Source organism: Triturus cristatus, chromosome 4_2 (genome assembly GCF_964204655.1).
Source record: "Triturus cristatus chromosome 4_2, aTriCri1.1, whole genome shotgun sequence".
In the NCBI taxonomy this organism is placed as follows: Eukaryota; Metazoa; Chordata; class Amphibia; order Caudata; family Salamandridae; genus Triturus; species Triturus cristatus.
Window position 1 is genome coordinate 855435585 of NC_140586.1, and position 22889 is coordinate 855458473.

At 44.0% G+C, this 22889-nt stretch overlaps 1 protein-coding gene across 1 annotated transcript in view; it reads left to right on the top strand.

Moving 5' to 3' along the window:
* The first annotated feature begins 278 nt into the window (after positions 1-278).
* LOC146835255 (zinc finger BED domain-containing protein 5-like) overlaps positions 279-22889 on the top strand; it is a 39508-nt gene continuing 16897 nt past the window's right edge. Inside the window, exon 1 of the mRNA XM_085599966.1 lies at positions 279-332. Coding sequence (XP_085456092.1) covers positions 279-332 — 54 coding nt within the window. The remainder of the gene's footprint in view (positions 333-22889) is intronic.

The window sequence follows — 22889 nt, forward strand, 5'->3', positions numbered from 1 at the left end:
CGAGCCTACCTTGTCCGCCTCCCCTTGAGACTGCCGGCGCAGCATAGGGGACAGGCCTCGGCATTGCAGGGCCCAGTGTGTCTGGAGGCCCACCTTGATCCCATTTACCCATGTGTTTGCCGCCAGATCCGGGCGCTGGAGCATACTGCATGGTCAGCTACAGCCTTTTCAACTGCGGGGAACGGCTTGCGTGCCTAGGCGGCGCATTGCTTATGTTTCTCCCTTTCCTGTCGGCACTGAGCAGGGAGCCGGTGTTTGGTTCCGTGTCTATTACAGCCATGCTGACTGTCAGCGTGAAGCAGGACTTGCTGTTTGAGTCGCTTGGCCGGACAGTAAGTGTGAGAAGGGGCACCATTTGTGACACCGTGCAAGTGGCAGCAAGACAGGGCTCCTGACACAACTGGAGCGCATGTGAGTCGTTTGGTGGATCCGTCATCCTTGCTCACTCTGAGATGTGAAGCCTCCCCTTCCCAGGGGTGTATTGGGGTGGGGTGGTAGAGAGAGCCAGCATCATGTTTTTAGGGTTGCCCTTATATGTTTGGGCGGCGCTCTCGTTTCACTCAAGTGTTTTAGAGGCAGGAGCAAAAGATAAACAGGGGTGTCCTGGCTTGCTGGGTTGAGACACAGGCACCGAGTGTGATGAGAATGCATCATTCATAGCGTGAGGACTAACGACACATGCTTTCCCAGTCATTGATGTCTAGCAGTGAGGCACTAGCAGGAACCCTATCACCGGCAGCAGTCTGAGACCGGTGGTGGCGTGGGCGGTGCCAGTGGGGGATGAAACTTGGGCCTCGAACCTTATTTCGTATCACAACTGTATCACTGGGACATCACTCTGAGTCCCGGTCACATGAGGCTGGTTTAGCCAGCCTTCGGCTGTGCAGCAAATTGATGCTCTGTGCCAGAGCACAGTTTAGCCAAGGGAACAAAAATTATGCATCTAATCGCCGGAATGCTCTGATCAGATAAAACCCGGCGCGGGTAACAAGGCCTCCGCGTGTCCTAGCGGCCCTCCTGGGATATGCAATATCTTAGGAGACAGCAGAAATAATAATTTATCACAATTTATTCTCCCGGGTTGAAGAGGAGAGCGGGGTTTCCACTGGTATTGCTGTCGAGCACCATGGGTCGCAAAGGCACGAGCAGAGCAGACTGACTTGGGTAGGGGCATTAATACTCAATTTCCTTGGGATGAGGAAAGCAGGCAATTTTAGAAGACCAATGTGGGGCTGATGCCAACACAAGTCTGTTCTGTCTCCAACGCAGGTATTGTGCACTGCCATTCCGGTTTCAAAATGGCCACTGCTTTCTGGGTCTGCAACTGCCACAGTTCCATCTGTCCAGAATCGTTGCATTTTCAGTATACTACTACACCACAGCCATATTGGGGCTGTTCGCCTGGTTGGTGTCCTGCGTTCAAGAGGGGCATATTCGGGCCTCCCGTCCCCGGGTAGGGGAGGGCAGTGCTCTCTGTAGGTGCAGCTGCTGCTTGGGGGGCCTTTGGGGTGCAGCTCGCTGAAGGCACCATGAGTGGCGTGCTCAGTATGAGGTGAAGCCAGCACGAGCCGGTTTCCCCCTCAGCGCAAGGTGTGTACATCGAGCAGGGCTTGCAGTTTGCATGTGCCCATCTCCCGTACTTAACGGTGCCAGGCTGTTCAGACTGTGTATATTTGTGATACTCTGCTCCATCTGAGCTACGTCAGTCTCATACCATACCAGGCACTTTGCCTTCTAAAATATCGCATATATGTTAATGTCACACATATGCACACTCGGGAATGTCTCACAAAAGCAGCCTTAAACCTTCGACTTCTTAGAGTTTCTTGTTGGTCAAATGGGCGTAATTACTAATATTGGTATGTCTCCATCATCTTCATTGTTTGATTTGCTCGTAAGAGAGTGTCATTCATAGTCTTTTAAATGTCACTCATAGTGAACTGAAAGGATGAAAATGTCACACATAGCAATTTGAAACATTGGCAGCTACGGATGGGGGTGGCTAGCTCTCGGTTGGCTATGCAACAAAGCTATAATTGTGGCTTATTTATCTTATGCAACTAATAAGCATTGACTTAGCCAATAGATGGGCTTGCTGTAGGTGAAGTGCTCCTTTTGTAGTAAAGGGAAGGCACAGCCTCCCTCAGCACACGTGTGGGGCTCTGACGTGTTAAAATCATGGCATCCTGAAGGTTTGAGGTCAGAAGTGCATTTACTTGTAATCAACAGCACATGCTGTAGTACAACCAGCTGTTCTGGACCAAATTATTGGGGGCACCTGTTTGGAGCAGCCTTTAATTGACACAGCTCAGTTCTTTCATGCCCACTGTGAGGAAGGTTACTGACAGTGCACTTAATTGGCACCAATGCTTTAGACCCCGATTCCGTCCCACGAGTCCTAGTAGTGCTCACACTAAGTCAGACGCTATTGAGAAGTTGGAAACATGGCGACTAGCATTGGCACGATCTCCAAACCTCACATGCGCCTTACAAATACAGGGTCAGCATCATAGTTACTAGTGGAGAAATCCCGGCATATGGGATTTGGTTGACCACAAAAGAGAGAACTGGTTGACATGTTGCATATGTCATTGAATTGGGTGACATCTACACAGCAACAGGTGGATAGGGCATGGGTGCATGTGGCACATTTGTTATTGGTGCAGGATAATTATTGTTTTACTCTAGGAAACTGGGATCTCATGCCCAGGTTCTCTCTTTTTTGGCGGTAGGTTACCAGCCCAATGGTGGGAAAGTACAATTTTACATTTACTCTGTGCTGTGTTATGGTAAGTACAGTTCCTACCAGCAGCTACAAGGGTGCTAACTGAGCTGTAGGACGGTAGCCTGATTGACCTAGTGAGTTATGTAATCCCAGGGATGTCATGATGAGGTTTGGTAGCACAGGGTAATAGAGGCAGATGGAACTAAGTTTCTCTTGTATGGACGATACGAATGGTAATTAAAATAACCTGGGATGGAGTCTCTTCAGTAGTGTGGACACTGTGGGAGTGCAGTTGGCACATTCAATTTACACTTCCTCTGGGATAAGCCAAAGTCTCTGTCTAGCCACCTAGGGGGTGGGCAGGTGTCAGCTTAAGTGTGTACTTCCTTCTCCTGACTAGAGAGGTGGGTTCGGCCAGGCTTAGGTGCATACCCTAGCCAACCAGAAACTCCATTTACAACATTGGTAGAGAATGCCTAGGAGTTGTTTGCAGTCCATTTGCATCCGCCCCACAGGGCGAATGTTTTAGGCCACAAGGTTTGTGGAGGGCTCTTGTGTGGGAGCCTGGTGAAGAGCTACGGTCAGGCTAGGATGTCTCATGCTTTCGCAGCACTGTTGAGTCCCAGTCACGAACGGATTGTATCAGGCTGAGCTGGCTGTGGGTCAGGAAGCACCAAGGCATCAGTAGCACTGAGTGGCTTACAGCCAGAGGCGGTATCCGATGCAAGGGGGCATCTGTTAGATTATAGCCCTACTCAGAGTTACCGCCTTAAGTGCTTGGAGGTCTGTTGGCACCGCCTTTCAATGGAAACCATTGTCTAGCGGGCTGCTCTGAGCAGAGCATTTGCAGGCGTAAGTAACAGTATTAGCTACCAGTTCTTCTGTCACTAATTTACTCAGCTAACTGGGACAGGAAGCAAGGCGGGCTGGATAACTCTTTCTTCTACCTGCATTGGCACATGTTGTCAGGAGTGATTGTCAAAGGGATTGCACTTCAGCCAGGCAATGTTAGCACCCATCCACACCAAAGCGATTGGCCGCATTTACACAGCCCAGTATTAGGCCTTTGTGGTTGTCAGTGCGAGGAATTACTAAATTGAACTGAACAGGAGGCATGACCGTGGGTAACACCAGCAGAAGTTTGGGGCGAGCTAGACTCCACCCATGATAAAGGTGTAGGTTTAAGTAGTTGGAGTTGGCACTCTTTTTTGACCTGGGGTTCGATGCTACACGGGGGCATCGCCGCGTTGCGGCCAGAGCACAGGCATTGTGTGTTTCCCAGGGGGCAGCAAGTGAAGGCAAGGCTCTTTCCAAATCTGGCTCCAGAACAAAAGGTAGTCAGGTTCAACTTGTCTGTTGGGTGACTTGTTTAGGCACCTGTGTAGTTGTTACTCCACGAAGGGGTGAGTTGTCTCCAATAGTGGGCCCGGTACATATATTGTTTCAAACCAGATTTGACACCGTTAATGTGTTCACCAGGGTCTAGCAATCAAAGAGGTCTGTGGAATTGTCTGGTCAACAGTGCGAAGTAGGTGCACTCTAAAACCGAGGTTATGTGACACAGGAGGATGGAGGGTGATTCAAGGGACACAGGTGGTGTGACGGCAACGCGAGACTGTCAGCTTATGCTGGGTAGGAGGTTCTGTATCACCAACTAGAAGGGTGCCATGTGGCAAAACCAGTAAATACGTTATAGAATGATATAGATGCTGGTCAGGAGAGGTTTGTCAAAGGTATTACACTTATTGCCAGGCATTGTTAACAACCCATCCACACCAAGCCTATTGCTTAGGTTCCTGGGCCGCATACACACAGCTTGGTATTAGGAACCTGCGGTGATAGCGCCATGAGTTACTAAATTACAACTGTACAGTGGGTGTACTTGCTGACCGGGCAGTATTGCTACGGCCGCCATGGGCCGATTAGTCAGACACCAGTAGCAGTGAGTGTGGCTTGCCCTCAATGCAGTTGTTAGGAGAATTTAAATTCCATGTAGAGGTTATACTGGACTTGCTACCAGCGGGTCTCGTGTGTGAGCGGGTTAACTGCTTTGAAAAAGGCATAAAACAAGTATGGCATAACACATAGACTACTAGGAATTAAATCAGGGACCAGCTACCTTTACACATGGATTTCGGTGGAGGGCAATTAAGTCGGGGGTAAACAAGTGTACTGGGTCTAGAGCTTTACATCTTGGGTCAAAACAGGTTGGCACACAGGGGGTGTCTAGGATCATACCAGGCACACTCTGCAGTGTAGAATGCAAAAGAACTGCACGTTGCCACTATCTTGAGTGTGACAGATGCAACAATTTGATCCCTGCCAAAGCAAACCAAGGTTCTCATGGTCAGAGGCACAACATACATCCATTCACTCCAGCCTCCCTGAAGGTAGTCTATTAGCAGAGGTATAGAACGGGACTTCTTGCACCAGGGTGCGGACATTGCATGGGCGACACAGCAGATAGTCTGCTGTCAGACGAGGGTGCTTGCGGGCTAGGAGGCCAGGCAATGAAGCAGAACCAATTCTAAGGACCCCTCTCCCCCACAGGACTGCCCGAGAATGTGTGTGTAGTTGGATTTGCAATGTTACAGGTATTTTCCCACCCATACAGGGGCAGAAGGGTACATTGCAGGAATCTGCATAAATAGAGTGGGGGCAAGACCTATAGACGATGTGCACCGGTAACCGCAAGAGTGTGGTGTTAAGATCAAAACTTCACAGCGGCAAGTTAGCCAGGTGGCATGCATCAGTTGGTTAGGCTAGAATGTGTGCCGTGGCTCCAATAGCAGCTTGAAATGTGTTTGGAGCACCATCGCTGACAATTCCAGAGCACACACTGCACCTCGGCCCAGTAGGTGAAGGCCATACGCACATGTGCGGCTTGATCTTGTGGAGGGCAATATTCCCTGGAATAACAAAGTACTAGATCATTAGCTGGGTTGAGCATCAAGGGTCACAGCTGGTTAGCAGGTATGTGTGTATCTGTGATCGAGCTTTAGTTAAGCAAGCCTGGTAGGTGGGGTAAGTTGTCACTACAAATGGTTGCTGTAACTGCAATAGTGTGCACTTTGCGAACAGTCTTGTTTGCGATGGTTTATTAATTGCAAAGGTCTGTGCACATGTCTGGTCAACTTCAACAAAGTAGGTGCACTCTGCTCCCAGGGCAGGTTACGGGTTGCTTCAGTGATGCATGAAATGCCCCGTCCGCATAGCCAGAGTATATAGGCTGGTTGTGTAAGCGATCTTCTAAGCAAGTGTGCTGTTGTTCCATAAATTGGGGAAACAGGTGTTAGGGAGCACGAAATGACTGCAACTACAGGTTACAGGAGGTGGGAGCCACATCAGCTTGAAGAGTAATATAGCGATGTCTATTAGTAGAGCACTCTCCTGAGAGGCCATCACATTCTTGCAGGTCATGTGAGGCACTGGTACATTCCCAGAGAAGGAGAAACTGCTCCATGCGCAAGTTCGCAGAGTAAGGGGCTTTGCCTTCATCAGGCATGGGCTATGCCGGGCGAACACCAAAGGTTATTTTGACAAAGTTGGGGTGCACTTGGCACAGGTGGGCTTGGATCTGTTCCTACTGGACATGAATGAGGCCCGGGAAATTGCAGGTTGTAGTGAGAAAGGAACTGTTTTGGTGGGGGGCTCTTTAGGCGACAAGGTCCGCCTCCAGAGCTTTGGCGGAGTTACAGGGCGATCTGGAAGCAGATGGGTACAGAAGGGTACCTATGAGTGGGCACAATAGGGGTGCCAGAGCCAAATTCCAGGAGCCTCATGGGAGGGTACTGGAAAAATTACGTCGGCGCCCCGTTAGTCCTTCAGGCAGTTGTGGGCCTGAACAACCGGGGGCTTGCCTTGCTACGCTCCTCCCTGAAAGGGGCGTGAGTAATAAGGGACCAATTTTTCACGTGATCCAGTAAGGGGGGAGAGGGCTTGGATGGTCATTGTCCTCTACAGATAAACTCTTGACAGTGTACATGTGCAAATTGTTTATTGCGTTTAACCTTACGTCACAATTTGTATTGTTTGAGACATTAGAGGACATCTGCTCCGCAGTGCACCAAATATTACATTTTGCACATTTGAAAAAGTGCACCGTCATTTGTTTAGGTATAAAAAGTGGATACCCGAATATTTTTATTCATGGAGGGGTTTGTTGCTCCTTCCAGTAAGAATGTGCCACGACGCACGACCTAAAGACACCCCAGAGGCCCATAAAATTATGTGTCGCAGGTAATGCAATCGCGTTTCTGCATTGATGGATTGCCTTTTTTTCAAGGCCAGATAAACCAAATGAGCACTTAGGAACAGCAATCTTAAAACCTACTAATGAATAGGAGAACTCAGATATGTGCTCCCAGCTAGCCAAGGCCTTCCATGTAAATAATGGTTTCCAGGACAGCACGTTTTCTTGCTCTTTTCAAATACTTTTTTATCACAACCTTCATATACGCTGTTGACATGGGAAGATAGGCAGCCCCTATGACAGGGGAGACCGTTTATGTCCTTGGTGTGACATATCACTTAAGTTTTCAACATTTTGTAACTGACTTTACAAAACAACTTAGCTGCTTACCTTTTTGATATATCATCTATAGATTCCGGTATAGTGGCATCTCCCTATATATTATACATGTTCAAATTGGTTCTCGGAATTGGAACTATTTTCAAAGTCTTTTGTCCTACTGTGCTCTGACCGAGCCATTTTGGGCCGTAATCTTGCTTTTACAATGAATGTTTTACTTAGACTAATGAGAGATAGCTGGACACCCGAAGGGCCTCGTTTAATTTCAACAATACCTTACTGAGCATTTTAAACCCTTGCAAGGCTGTTTACATACTTTCTAGGGCTACAGTCATTTACATTTTTCTCTACATACTAGCACAGTGTCCATGGAGTTCATGAACATGGGCATCATTATAGGAAGGGCCATAGGCATACCATTCGTTACCACCAGCTGGGAGTACCCAGTCCTGGCAAAAGCGGTAGAAAGTATATGATGTCCCCCCAATTAGAGTAGCTCCGACCTGTTTTTGAAAGTAAACCCAGCCAGCTGTGGCAATGTGGAGCACAGGTTATATGTGTACCCTAAACACCTAAATAAGGCTAGACAGAATGGTTTTGTCCTACTGATATTTCGATTGGTGTGATCTTGTTTCATTTTGAATATGTGTTAGTTGCTGAAATTGCAGAAAACCTATATATATATATTCGAGCTGGTTTTTTTTCGTCAACACCATTTTCCTTTACTGTTGATATGATTGCAGTACTGTTATTTATCATATGGATCAATGAAACCATTCATTTTTCTTAAATGCATTAGTCATATTTAATTCAAAGATCTCTAATAAGCATTGTATGCAAATTCAACTTTTCTAGTGGCAACGCAGTTGCTCCTGAGAATAATAGCAATATTAAAGAGTGCTCTCGGAGTTAGAAAAAAGATAAGAGTGGGATAGGGAGTGTTGAATCAGTGAGTGAGGGACAAGAAAAAGGTAAGGTGACATATATACCTTTTAGCGCATGAAATAGAACCTTTATCCGCCTGACAAAGGTCAATAGTTCATATTATCTAAACAATGCTCAATTGTACATGTTAATTGTCACATTTAGTTCATTGAGCTTGTGTAGAGGTTTGTGAGTTTGTGAGGACGCAAGTCACCCTTTCCATCTGGGGTCGAAACGTAGACTACTCACAAACCTCTACAAACCTCTACACAAGCTCAATGGTCAATGGTGCAAGGGTGCCTGCGTTGCGGGGATGATTAGTTTTGTACAGGAAGGGAAACCTTTCTGTACAAAAATAATCACAGAGGCTTTTTCCCCTTTCTATGTGTGCTGCAGAATGCAGCACACATAGAAAAAGGAAAAACGAGGAGAAATTAAGATATTTCTCCTCGTTGTGCCTCCCTTACGCCTCCCCTGGGGAGGCGTAAGCTTTTGGCGCTGCCTCAGACTTACGATTTTTCGTAAATCTGGAGCAGTGTCAAAAGGCCATGTATGTTGCTGGGAACGCCCCCACCAACACCCATTGCACGCTCCTTTAACGCAGAACACTGCGTTAAAGGGACTGATATTTATCAGGCAGAATTAATCCAAAAAAAGTGGCTTAGTGCTGCCTGATAAATATCACACAGGCTTCTGCGCCACGGAACGTCACAAAAAGTAATGTTCTGAAGGCGCAAGAGTCCTCATAAATGAGGCCCTAAGGTTTTTGGGGATGCAGCTGTTGGTGTGCACTAAGGCGCGTCGCTTGATTGGCTCATGCACGCTTTGCTGAGCCTCTTGTTGACTGCGTCTTTCTATTAGCTCTTGCGTGCAGCCATTTTTGCCAAGCCTCGCTTTCATCTGTTTTCGCTACGTCATTCGGTGGCCATCTTAAATTGGGCTTGCACTTCAAAAGTCAATTTAGAAGCAGTGACAGGCCCGTGTTTGTACGTGCAACCATATTTGGTGTATATCTAGTTGCAGCATTCACAGTTCCTCACAGTTTTATGCAGGTTGCTGCCTATTTTATCGATTGGCGTCCTTACTGATGCACATTTGAAGCATTATTGTGTCATTGATTTATTCGTTCTGTGTTGCTTGTTAAAGTGTTGTCGGCAGCTTCAATTCATGTAAAATTGCCCAATATGGAATGACTGATTTTGAAGTTCATGGACATGGTTATTGGGTGCTTGAAATCTATTGAGGAAAGCAGTTTTGGTTTTAAAACTTGTAAACCCTAATACGGACGCTTCTCCCTCGATCTCAAAGTATTGGCCAAGCTCTATTCCGCAAATTAGATCTGTCGCTGCACCAGTTAATGCAATGTTAAATCATTTGCTTTCTGAAAATCTAGGCACTTATTCCACCTGTAACCTCCCGCAGCACTTTACCCAGCAAAAATATTCTACACCAATAACCGGAAAGCCTTTTTCCCTCCAGCTCCCTCTGGCAGCTACCTCGTATGTAGTCATTCTTAAAGGTATCCCAATACTTAGGCCATCATAATCAGAGAGTCAAGAGCAACTTGTGAGCAAAGTTTCTCATTGATTGAAGGGGTGTGCCAGTACTGGGATTCAGCCAGAGTAATAACCAGTGGATGAGATTAATTCAAGCATCCCATCAATCACTTTTTTGTATGCTTCAGTGTGTCATCCTAAGTGGTTAGGGTATGCCCATACATGGGTCCCGTGCACACAGTGTCACAGGAACTAAGCTATACTCGGCTGATGAGCCCATAACCAGGGCAAAACCCTTCCTGGGTCGTTTGTGTTTTTGTTTTGGGAGGACCTGGCATGGCAGTTCGGGCTGGATTGTTCCAATTGGAGCCGGGTCAAAACTAATTTGCATATAGATGGGGCCAAAATGAGGTGGAATAGCGTGCAAAATAATGATGGACTGGGATGCGGCCTGAGTAATTACAAGTGGCTGAGATTAATATAAGCATTACATCCATCACTTTTTGGTGTACTCCATTGTACACTACCAGCATCAAATATACATTGTTTTTGCAAACGCAATGTTTCATCACACACAAATTTGCATCGTGGAATGTCGTGGGTGTTTGGGGCCAAATGTAAGAATCCAGACCAGTTAGGTCTCCTGGGCAACTGTGATGTAATTTGTTTCTAGGAAACCTGGAGTACTGTCCCTGAGCTATGATCATACAAATCTTTAAGAAGGGAGATTAATCGGCCCATATCTCACTTTGATTGTACACCTAAAATGATGGGTAGGATTGTCCTATATTGTCTTGAAACATGGGCCCAGGAGCATCCCGCTCTCTCAGACCTACAGTCTGGCTTTCACGTGGGTCTTGGCACTATCCATCAATGCCATAATCTTTATTTGTTGATCAGTAAGTACACCATAGCCAAGCAGGGTAATCTGTACCTGGCGTTTTTGGATTTGATTTTCAGCATTCGAATAATACAAACAGATCTAAATTATGGCACATCATGTCCAACATGGGGGTAAACACTTGTTATGTTTGTTTCCTCAGGGAACGGCATAGTGCTATCACTGCAAGCGCAAGATATGGGCCTAATGGAGAAACAATGAACAAATGAAGATAGCGCACACCTATCTATATAATGATGCAAAGACTCAAAATGTACAGTCATATGCGTGCCAGCCAGCAAGAGGGTGGCAACCTCTGAATGAACGCGGTGTGCATGTGAATGCTCACTTGTATGTTGGATGTGATCCAGCGCAAAACGGGATATGGGGAGCAACCTCTACCAATATACTCCCCGTATCGCAGACCAGACGTCACACTAACTCATTGACACACGCAGTCGCTTGGTGGGGCCCATAACACCAACACTCATACGTCTCTCTCTCTCATCGAGTCTGCGAACACACACACACACACACAGGAGGGATGAATAATTCAAGCGCTGGACATGTGGGGGGAACACCTTATAACCTATAGGGAGAGAAAATCAATTTTCAAATATTCACATCTATCTTTGTCACCTACAGATCCCTATTCTCAAACATCAAGGCAGTCCTCCCACTTGGTCGACGACCAATTAGTTGGATTGGTTGATGGTGATTTAGAACCAGCTAAAACACATTTAAGAACCAGAATCTTTCTCTAAATGAAAAACCACAAACTCATGATTTCTCTTTAATCAATAATTGTTTATCTAAATTTTCATAATGATTTATATTTGCATTTGTCTCATCAAATTTTAGAAATTTTATATCAATTTAAATAAATCGCAGAACATCATATTTACCTAATCTGGCTATCTGGGGCTTCTCTATTTCATTGGCGCTGCATAACCGAGTTCTGTCATCAATCACCCAAATATAGCAGGCCAAAGCTCAGAGTCCAAAGTTCTCTGCTCAGCACGTTACAGTCCCAAAGATCGGCAAAGGACCAGAGACATGCAAGCATCTATCATTGCCTGTGGAGTTGGTAATCTGCAGTCATCCGTTGATCAGGCAGCATCCGGACCTTCAAAGATTCAGGAGCGATGAATGGAATTAAGCCTCTCTCTCTATTCTACTACTCTTTTATATTACAATGAAGTAAAAGAAGATACATTTTTAAGTTTTAGAACAGTTGTGATTGGCTGGTTGAGATCATCCAATTTAATATTTCCAAATTCTCAGTACAGTTCGAGGGGTGAGGTCATTGGTCAGCGAAAAGTCGGCTTGTTCCGGTTTACTGTAAGGTTGATTGTTCTCCTGTCTTGGCAAAAGTCCCGTTTCATAGCCTTGTTCGGGGACACGCTGTGCAGAGGTCGCAACGAGGTTTAGGAGATTTCTCGCACATGCGCAGCTCACTTCGCGCCTCATGAGACACTGGCCACTTCGGCGTGTGGTGACAGCGGCCATATTTGATTTAGGCCCAAATGCCAACTTAAGCGAAACAAACTCAAAAGAGTAATTAATACATTGAAATAGTGAGTCTAATGTTAACCCCTTGCTAATCCCTCTATGTGCTTGTATTTATCTAGCATTTAGCAACATTTAAAGCCATTATATTCACCTTTTTGATCCTCCTTGACAGTGCAACATCACAAAAGCAACATATATCATGCAATATTCTATCACCACATATACTATTCATTGTGTAGTTGACTACCTAATTCATGCACACCATGTTTCCCTCTTCCAATGTGGAATATCTTTGGGAAAACCAGACCTACATAACATGTGCCATACCAATGGTCTGGTAAACGGTAATATGCTTTGTTCTCGCAGATAAAATATAACCCAGGAAAAACTGGATCATTTCCTCCTTTAAATCCCCATCCACCCATGATTCGATATGTATCATGGCATTCACTGTTACCTACAAAATAATTATCATATGCAGTTTGATTTCTTCTAATACACAACTTTCCCTTCTGAGGCCAATCCAAAGCTATAGATGGACTAGCTTCTCCCTTCAAATGTTTTTCCATTTCAACATCCCAAACGGTCTTTTCTTCTTTTCCTTCAGGTATTTTCCTTTGCATCTTTAATCTCCTTTTTTCAACCATATCTAAAAAAGTGTTTTCCTCTTTCTTTAAACTGCAAGTCAAATTATTTCTAAATATGGATTCTAATGTTAGTTCTTTAGTTTCTAAGAGAAATTCACCTAACACCTTTGCAGGCTTTACTTTATTCAATTTGTTAACTACGGGTACTTGTGAAAATATGTTATCTACATCTGAAAAATAATATTCTAATTTCCGTATTTTGTAAAACAAACTAGCTATTACACTACATGTTATTCCATATGTTACTGGGAGGTGATGATAGGTCACTCCCTCAGATACAGATGCAGGTAACTGCATGCAGACGTAGCAGTCCCTCACGTCCATTGTCTTTACATATTCGTACAGCAATTTTGAAAATACATTGTTAGTGAAATCATTTATAAACCTGTCTTTATGTAGATAATTTCTATCTATTTTAGTTGGATATATTTTCTGAATCTTTTCTATATTAGTTTTATTCTCACTATGTCCTTCTATTGTTTCTAGTGTGATCTTAAATGAGATCATCAAAGCTAACGCACTCCATAGAAGCATTAGTAATCCTGTACAACAACAACACATTTTAAACCATCTTTTAAGAAATACACATCTAGCTTTTCTACCTTCTGTGTTTGCCATTTTCGTAAAATGATCAGTGTCTTTTGACTTAGCCTCTTCTACTTCACAACTAGTTTTGTCTAACCCAAGGCTCTAAGGGGCAGATCTATGTTGTAGTTGCGCCACTTTTACGCCACCGTTGCGTCACTTTTGTGACGCAGCGGCGGCGTAAACCCTGCGCCGCGTGGCGCCCAATTTACATCGTGACGCATCTATGGAGATGCGTCACGGTGTAAAGCCCAGCGCCACATGAAACCTGCGTCAGGTTTCATGTGGGCGTTTCCACGCAGGGGGGCGTTCCGTCGCAGGAACACCCCTGAAAAGTGGCTCAGTGAAATCTATAAGATTTCACTGAGTCACTTTCCCAACGCTGATGCGTCAAAACCCTGCGCCTGCTTGAAGCAGGCGTAAGGCTTGACGCACCATGTTAGGTATGGGGTAGGTTGGAACAGTGCTGAAGTTGCGTCGCGCTTGCGACACAACTTCAGCACTGCGCCAACCTTACGCCGGCAGATACGTCATGCATCTGCTTGTCCTTGCGCCACGATGCACCGCATTGTAAATGCGGCGCATCTGCGGTGGCGCAAGGGCAAACTTGCGTGACGCATCTTCCCTGGCGGATGTATGACATTACAACGCGGGTTTTTACAACGCGTGCAGTTACATCGCATGCGTTACAACGCATGCGATGTTACAGCGCTATGCCATTACAACGCAAGTCTTTAAATCGACTTGCGTTAGATGGCGTGCTACCATTAAAAAAGTGTAATTTACTATTCCAACTCCAGTCCACTTAACAGTATGGAAGGTGTTCGGATAGTAAACTACACTATTTGTAATGTTAGTACACCATCTAGCGCAAGTCGATGTAAAGACTTGCGTTGTAATGGCATAGCGTTGTAACATCGCATGCATTGTAACGCATGCGATGTAACTGCACTGCGTGGTAAAAACCGCGTTGTAATGGCTGTTCCCCTTCCCTGGCGCATCCATGCTGATTTGCAGGGATGCGCCAGTGAACATAAAACTGCCCCTAAGCACCTACTTGGTTCTATCAGTTATGTCTTTTCCCGTATTTTATTGTCTTCCATTTGCATAATTTTCTTGTCTGATTCAGGTTGGCATTTGATCATCTTTCACTTTCCTTTAATAGTCTTGATACAGAACCTCCTGAACATCCGTTTCTTCTCCAATATCGGCCAAGATAACTCTCAGGATTTCCGATTCTTCGTCTTCCTCAACCACTTCTGGTATAGTCTCTTCTGGGTTTACTTGGCCATCTGCCTCTTCTTTTATTTCAGGCAGGGCCACATACGACCATTCTGGCAAATTCTACTTCTGGATTAGGTTTTCTTGTTCTTTTGTTTTCCTCTACTGTAATTGTTTTCCCGTATTTTGATTTTTCTTGACTAGATACTTCATTCACTTGTTCAGCTCTGAGTAGATTCACTCTTGTCAGCCTGTATCTCAGTCTTTTTATTTTATTTGGTCAGATTTCATCTCTTGCTGATCTTTTCAATTTATTTCCATGTTCATTTTTCTCAGCTCTCCATGCTCTCTTTCTCAGGACTTGACCTTCTGGTACTTCTTCGTCACTATCCTCTGATTCTGTTTCAACTTGCTTTTTGCTTTCAGCTGTTCTTCTTTCCACCACTTCTTTTATTTTCCCGACTTCTGTCCCTCCTCGTGTTTCTTCCACACAATTTCCTGCTGACTGACTGTCTCATCCTCTAACTGGATGTTCAAATTCCCTACAACTCCTCGGGGGTCTTCCGCAAAAGTCTTTCCCTCATTTTCTGTATCTGGCACCTGACCATCTACTTTTGTTATTTCAGGTAGAATTTCTCTCAGCTTTCCATCAGGAACTTCCTTATCAACAATTTCTTTAATTGTCTCTTCACTGCTTCTCTCCTTTCCCGAATGTACCTGTATTTGTTCAGTTTCTGAGTCTGAGCTGGTATCCGAAATCTGTCATTTCCTTCTCAGGGGAATATTTTCTGGGTCAAAGGTCAAATTTTGCTCTGACTCCCCCCTTTCAGGATTTTCCCTTGTTCTCGTTTCTTCAGCATCCGATTCAGAACTAGTTTCTGATTCCTCAAAATATTCTCCTTCCTTGTTATCCACTGGATTTGGAATTCTCAATGTGTGACTAGCATGAATCCAGTTCTTTACTCCAGCACACTTCACAGCTGTTGTTGTAGTCAAAATCACTTTAATTCTCACCCAGTCTCCTGGGCTCAGATCATGAGCTTGCTTCTTTTCAAGGGTGGTGGCATCCGATCCAACCTGATGAAACACAGAATGTACAGCGTCAGCCAGCCCCTTACAGTAATCTAACACCAAGTCATCAGTTATTGGCAACAGTTTGTTGACTGGTATGAAAACATGTCGCATTGCTCTTCCCATGATAATTTCATGGGTACTGAGACCTATGTTCCTATCTGGAATAGATCTAATAGTCATGAGTACCAGAGGCAAGACATCAGGCCATTTCAAACCTGTGGCTAAACACATTTTTCCCAATCTGTTTTTAATGGTGCTATTTACTTGTTCCACAACACCAGAAGACTCTGGGCGATCGGCACAATGTAGTTTTTGTTGTACGTTCTATGCTTCACAAATTAGCTTCATGATTTCATTATGGAAATGCTTCCCTCTATCTGACTCAATTGTGACTGGGAACCCGAATCTAGGGATGAACTCTCTCAATAGTAGATTGGTCACTGTAATTCCATCACTTCTTCTTGTGGGGTATGCTTCTACCCATCTAGAAAACAAGCAGACCATTACTAGAACATACCTCAACCTATTACAGGGGGGCATTTCAATGAAATCAATCTGCATTCTGGTGAAAGGCCCTCCTTCTCGGCCTATCCTTGCTAGACTTACCACTGTCTTTCTTCCGGGATTGAATTGCTGACATATGAGGCATCTTTGACAAAGGCTCTCAGCTACAAGTCTAAATTTTGCATTGTACCATGTCTGCTTAAATGATCTAATCATGGCGTCTCTCCCTATGTGTGCTTATCCATGATACATCCGTGCCATGGCAGACACCATGCTATCAGGCATGACTGGTCTTCCATCCCGATAGACCCACACATGGTCTGTTTCCCTTGGTGCACACCCTGCTTTCACTCACTGTCTCATTTCCTCATCTCCTGCTTCTTCCTGTAGTTGCCTCACTTCCTCCCATGTATTCACAATGTTAGTAAACAACAACAAACAAGAATTCATTTCCTTTTCTTTTGCCCTATTCACCGAATTCTGATTGCGTGCACAATTTTGAGCCATATCGTTTGCGTACTTATTCCCTACTGCGATGTAATCTCCGGTCTTCGAGTGAGCATCACACTTCGCAACCGCAAATTGCTTAGGCAGCTGTATCGCCTGAAGCAACTTCCCAACCACTTCAGCATTCTTTATAAGGGGTTCCGCTTGAAGTCAAAAATCCTCTCTGTGACCAAATTTGGCCAAAGTCATGCACAACACCAAAGCCATACTGACTATCTGGTATCACAGTCACTATCACATTCTTTCCCAGCTTGCATGCTCTCGTTAAGGCAACAAGTTCTGCAACTTGGGCTGATTTTACTCCTTTTAGGTAAGATGCTTCCATAACCGCTGCTACTGTACATACTGCGTACGCTGCACTCAGAATTCCCTCGTCTGTTCTCAAGCATGACCCATCCACAAACATCACATAGTCACTTTCAGTCAGGGGTACATCTTTTATGTTAGGACGTGGTTTGGTACAGAAATCAAGCACATCCAAACAGTCATGATCCACTTTGTCTCTTACTTCCACATTCTCAGCGTCAGGCAATAACGTTGATGGATTCACATTCAGGCATCTTACAAGGCTCATATTCGTTGCACCTAATATTACTTTCTCATATTTAGTCAGCCGACTATGCGTCATGAACTGAATGCGGCTCCTTGTTAAAAGGATTGCCACACCATGAGGTACAAACACTCGCACAGGATATCCCATCACAATTCCTTCACTCTGTTCCAGACTCTTACAGGTGGCTGCTACAGCTTTCAGACAACCAGGTAATGCTACAGCTACAGGGTCTAGCATAGCTAAAAAATATGCAATTGGTCTTCTCAATTTTCCATCTTTCTGTATTAATACAGAAAGTGCACATCCATTCCTTTCGCTACAGTATAATTCAAACTCCATCTCGTAATTAGGCATTCGTAATGCTGGCGCTTCACACAAACTGTCTCTCAATTGTTTAAAGGCTGTCAACTCTTCTTTATTTAATTCAATGGGGTCTTTTACATCACTTCTCGTCAGGCGTACCAAAGGTTTTGCGATCAGGAAAAAGTTGCTTATCCACTGACGACAATATCCAACCATTCCAAGAAATATTCTCACTTCTCTTTGCGTCATTGGGGCTCTCATTCCTTTTATTATCCTGATTCTGTATGCAGTTATCTTTCTCAGTCCCTTTTCAATTTTGTGGCCTAAATAGTGTATTTCTTTCTGATAGAATTGTAATTTCGATGGGGATACTTTAAGTCCTCCACCTGCCAGATGATTTAGCAAAGCTATGATATCCATTACACAAGCTTTTCGAGTTTTTGACGCCACAAGTAGGTCGTCAATATACTGCACTATCACTGAGTTCTCGGGCATCTCTAGGTCTTCTAAGGACTTTTTCAATACCTGATTAAATATTGAGGGAATCTCTGTATACCCCTGTGGGATTCGGCACCATGCCAAAATACGTTCGCCAAATCGGGACGCAAAAATCTGCTAACTGTCATGGTGCAATGGGATGGAAAAGAAAGCATGACATAGGTCAATTACTGTATACCATTCTGCATCATGAGGAATCTGATACAAAATCACAGATGGATTTGTACAATAGGACAACATGACACCACAATTTTGTCTATTTTTCTCAGATCCTGCACTATTCTAAACGTTCCATTAGGCTTTTTCAGGCCCATTATTGGTGAATTACATGGACTACTCATTATTTCTCTCAAAATACCTTGTTTAATCATTTTCTCGATTATAGGAGTAACTCCTTCAATTATTTTGGGGGCCAACTTGTATTGAGGAATATTAGAGTAGCTTATTCCTTCTTTCACTGTCACTTTTACAGGATCTACATTTTTCATTATTCCTATATCTTCTCCTGTGAAATCCCAGACCTCTGCCTTTACTGTTTTTTTCAGTTCTTTTGGTAGTTCTTCAGGGTTGAATACAGCAAATGCTTCAGTAATCTCAGATTCCATATTAGCCATAGTCATTTTATACAGTACGTCTTCATCAGGGGTCTCAAATGCTATACCATCAAGGGTGCAAAATATGGTGCAAATCATTTTGCACATTAACCCCTTGCGTGTGCATGATGGAACCACGCCGTCATGAGCCACGGGCGGCATGTGCTCATGACGGCGTGGTTCCGTCATGCTGTGGGCGCTCCGCCCACGTGTCACTGATTCCCCGCCTGTGCGGGCGAAATAACGAGTGGGCGGAGTCGTGACGGAACCACGCCATCATGAGCACAGCTCGCCCGTGACTCATGACGGCGTGGTTCCGTCACGAGCATGGCGGCGCCGCGCTCACCCCGCACCCCCCCTCCCCAGCGCCGCAGCGGAATTTGCGCCACGGCGAAGAGGTTAAGTCTCTTCCTAACAAATTTACAGTGCTTGAATCACACACAACAAAGCAGTGCATTTCCGAAAATTTCCCTATATTGACTTTTACTGGTTCCGTGAGATACGTTTTAATTTGTCTGTTGGACACTCCAACTACTTGGATTGTTTCATCCGAGAGAGGAAGATTCTTAACATCAGCTGACCTAATAGTTGATCGAGTAGCACCAGTATCTACTAGGAAAGTAATATTTTCATCATTTACCTTTCCGTCCACAAAAGGGCCTGTCTGGTCTACTTCTAGAGTTGCGCCAAGTACGCACTCTTCTTCCTCCCCTCGACACCGTCAATAATTTTCTTCTGACTCACTCTCATCGCCTTGTAACCAATACTGCGATAAAGCGCTAGCGCGCGGCAGCTTAGTTACCTGTTCTTTGTTGTAGAACCCTGTCTCATTACTGTATTTCTGTGAATTTACGCTCTGTGGAAAAGGCGGTTTTGGCGCCTGATTCTGTTGGGCAACAACCTGCTGCTGTCGCTGTGGTTGACAACCCACCTCTTTCTGCACCTGCGGATTCAATGATGCATTATCACTATTAGTATTCGGGGGAATTTTACACTCGGATTTCCAGTGCCCTATTCTTCCGCAATTATGACATGGCCATTTCTTTTTGGCTTCTTCTATATTGAATTTTCCCTTTCCTTTTCCAACATTAAATGTAGGTTTTGGTCCTGCATTATTTGCCTGTTCAATCAGCTGAGCTTCCTGTCTTTCTGCCACCTTTACCTGTGCCCACATAGCCCTCTCTTTTAATTTACGCTGCTTGGCTTCAATTACATCTATAAAATATTTTGCATGTCTTAGTACTTCATCTATTTTCTTATTTTGCCAATCCACTGTATGCTGTTTACTCATTTCACTTATTTCTGGCGTAGGCCATATACAAATCTGTATACAAAATGACTTAAATCCTTCTCACTTAAATTCTCGTCACCACTAAACTGCTTAAAGGCAAGGATTAACCTCTCATAGTAAGCATGCACCGACTCCTTAGTCTCCTGATGAGTTCGGTCAATTTTTACGCAATCAGTTTCTTTGGGAGGTACTTTGTTTTTCAGAACGGTAATTACTTGTTCATATTTTTTCATCACTTCTGGATCAGGGGTACCTGTTTTTGGGTCTCTAGGGTATTCTTGTGTAGGCCAATTTATCATAATTTTGCACTCTGTCCATAAATCCGGTGGTACTATTATGTCAAATAGACTATTTAAATCAATCCACAAAACTTTTGATAGTTTTACAAACCTATCTACTTGCCTATACCACTCGACAGGCTTCTCGCGTAGTCGAGGGAAATCATTAGTAAATGACAAAATATCTTGCCTAGTCCAAGGGAAATGTACATATCCTCCACCTGGAATTTCTCTCATAGGGCATTCTGTTACTACCTTTTCCTTTTCTCTCGTTGGGAAAGCTGCAAACGTTTTGTCCGAGGCATCATCTCGTTTTCGATACCACCTACTTTTCCATTTATCCACATCTCCCCATTTTCTTAACAAAATGATTATGTCTTTAATCAGAGCTGTTCATCCTGCAGTGTTCAGATTTTCAATATCTTTTTCAGAAAAATCTACCCGATGTGGTTTTTGTAAGGCTTTTACTCTTTCAAAGTCTATACCCATTTCATTTGCCACTTCTTCTAGTCTTTCGTGTAGATTCTTTGCTCTCCAAGTTATACTTTTAAAAAGAAATTATAATTCTTCGTCCTGATAGGCTTTTAACTTCTCTGTGGGGATAGTCCCTACTATTAATTCTTCCAAAACCATCTTTAGCTTGGCCACATCTATAGATTGGGATTCTCTGTCTTTTCTCTGTAAACTCCTCAACCATTCACTTAATTCTTCTGAAGTACGCCCTACTGGTTTTTCATCATTACCTTGTTCTAAATCTTTTGGTGTTCCTGATACAGAGTCTGTAGTCATTATTAGTCTTTCCACTAAATTTTGATCTACCGTTGAGTTTTTAAGCGTACTTTGTTCTGATGTACTTGCTGTTTGTTTCCATGGATTCTCGTCTGAACTCTTTCTTGGCCTCTCAGTCTGTTTATTACTGTTATGAGGAACCGCTAGACAATGTTCACTATCCTTTTGTTTAACAAAAATAGGCATTACAGGTCCTATAGTTACAGGAACAGTTATGGCTTCTAAGTTTTTAGTCAATTCCCTAATCTTTTCAGTTAACTCTAAAGTGGTTTTCGCTAATTCTGCCAAATTTTCATTCCTCGTTTTACCATCCTGTTTTCTCTCTATCTCTCTGAACGAATCATTTCTCCTTATCTCTTGTGCTACTGATTCAATTTTTATGTTTCGCAGAGTCTCTCTCATTGGGGCACTTGGTGTCAATATGTTGGAATCTGATTGATACGGGGGTGGGTTTTTATAAAACATGTCATCAAGAACATCATCCTCCAATTCATGCACTCCATACCCTCCTGACTCTATATTATTTCTCTTTTTTCTACTACTAACTTCTTCAGCATGTCTCACAGGAAACAAACCATCAGCCATATTTGCATTTCGCCATCTCCTCATTATGTCATCATGATTCTCCTGTCCATATGATCTACCAAACATGTACCTATACCTTCCGCCACTTCTCTGTCTTTCTCTGTCATGCATCTCGTTTTCCCATTCTGTCAATGCTTCAAACTGTGTTGGTCTAGGTCTCGGTTCTAGATTCATCATTCTCTCTCTCAAATTTCTCAAAACCGCTAAATTAAATAAACCATGATCCGGAAATGCTAAAACACCATCATCTTTTGTATACTTTGCCCAATTGTCCAACCAAATACAAGTATGATATCCGTATTTTGCAATCATAAAGGATGCGGGCGATTTTGGTGGGGTAAACAATTGTCCCTCTCTTGTCACAATCGGTTTGTCCTTTTTAAATAAGCGCTTAGGGCCATATGTAGGTAGGCAAATACCGGTCGGTAACAGCCGAAAATCGGTAATTTTCCCGTTACCGACTGGTATTTAGCCCTTTCTAATGTAGGAGGCAGGTTTTAAGGATTCTGTAATTTACCGATTCCTTATTTTAAGGAATCGGTAAAATACTGAATCCTTAAAAGGTATGTAGGAGGCACTCAAGTGAGTGCATTTTTGCATTCAGGATTCGTTATTTACCACCAACTACAAGTTGGTGGTAAATACCGAATACCTTTAAAAAAGCAATAATTTGCTTTTTTCACGGTGCCATGTGGCAGACATACATGCCCTTAGGGCATGTATGTGCGCCACATGTGCACACATGCACGATTCTGGGGTGCAACAGGGTGTCAATGTGACACCCTGCCACCCTTGAATCTGCTCCCCCTATTACCGATTCGGTATTTACCGAATCGGTAATAGTGAATGGCTTCCCATTCATACCTATGTGCCTCCAGGCCCATAGGAATGAATGGGAAGGTATTCCTTATTACCGATTCGGTAAATACCGAATCGGTAATAACAAATATTAACAAATCGTTAAAAATTACCGAATGTTTACCTACATTCTATTTACCGATTCATAAATACCGAATCGGTAAAATTCGGTATTTAGGAATCGGTAAATAGGAATTATCTACATATGGCCCTTAATCTTTCCAAACCAGGACTTTTTCTCTTTTTCTGGTGGATCGTAATACATCATTTTGTCTTTTCAGTACCGCTAGATTTTCCCTACGACTATTCTGTTTTTTAACCAATCGTAGCGCGGCTCACACTAACGCACCTATCTGGAGCGTCTATGTCACTTCTGTAATTCTCCAATCCCAGCGCGACTCACACTAACGCACCAATCCGGAGCGTCGACGTCACCCTGTAATTCTCCAATCCTAGCGCGGCATATACTAACGCACCAACCAGGAGCGTCTATATTTTCTTACAGCGGACCAATCCCAGCACGGTCTTTCTGATG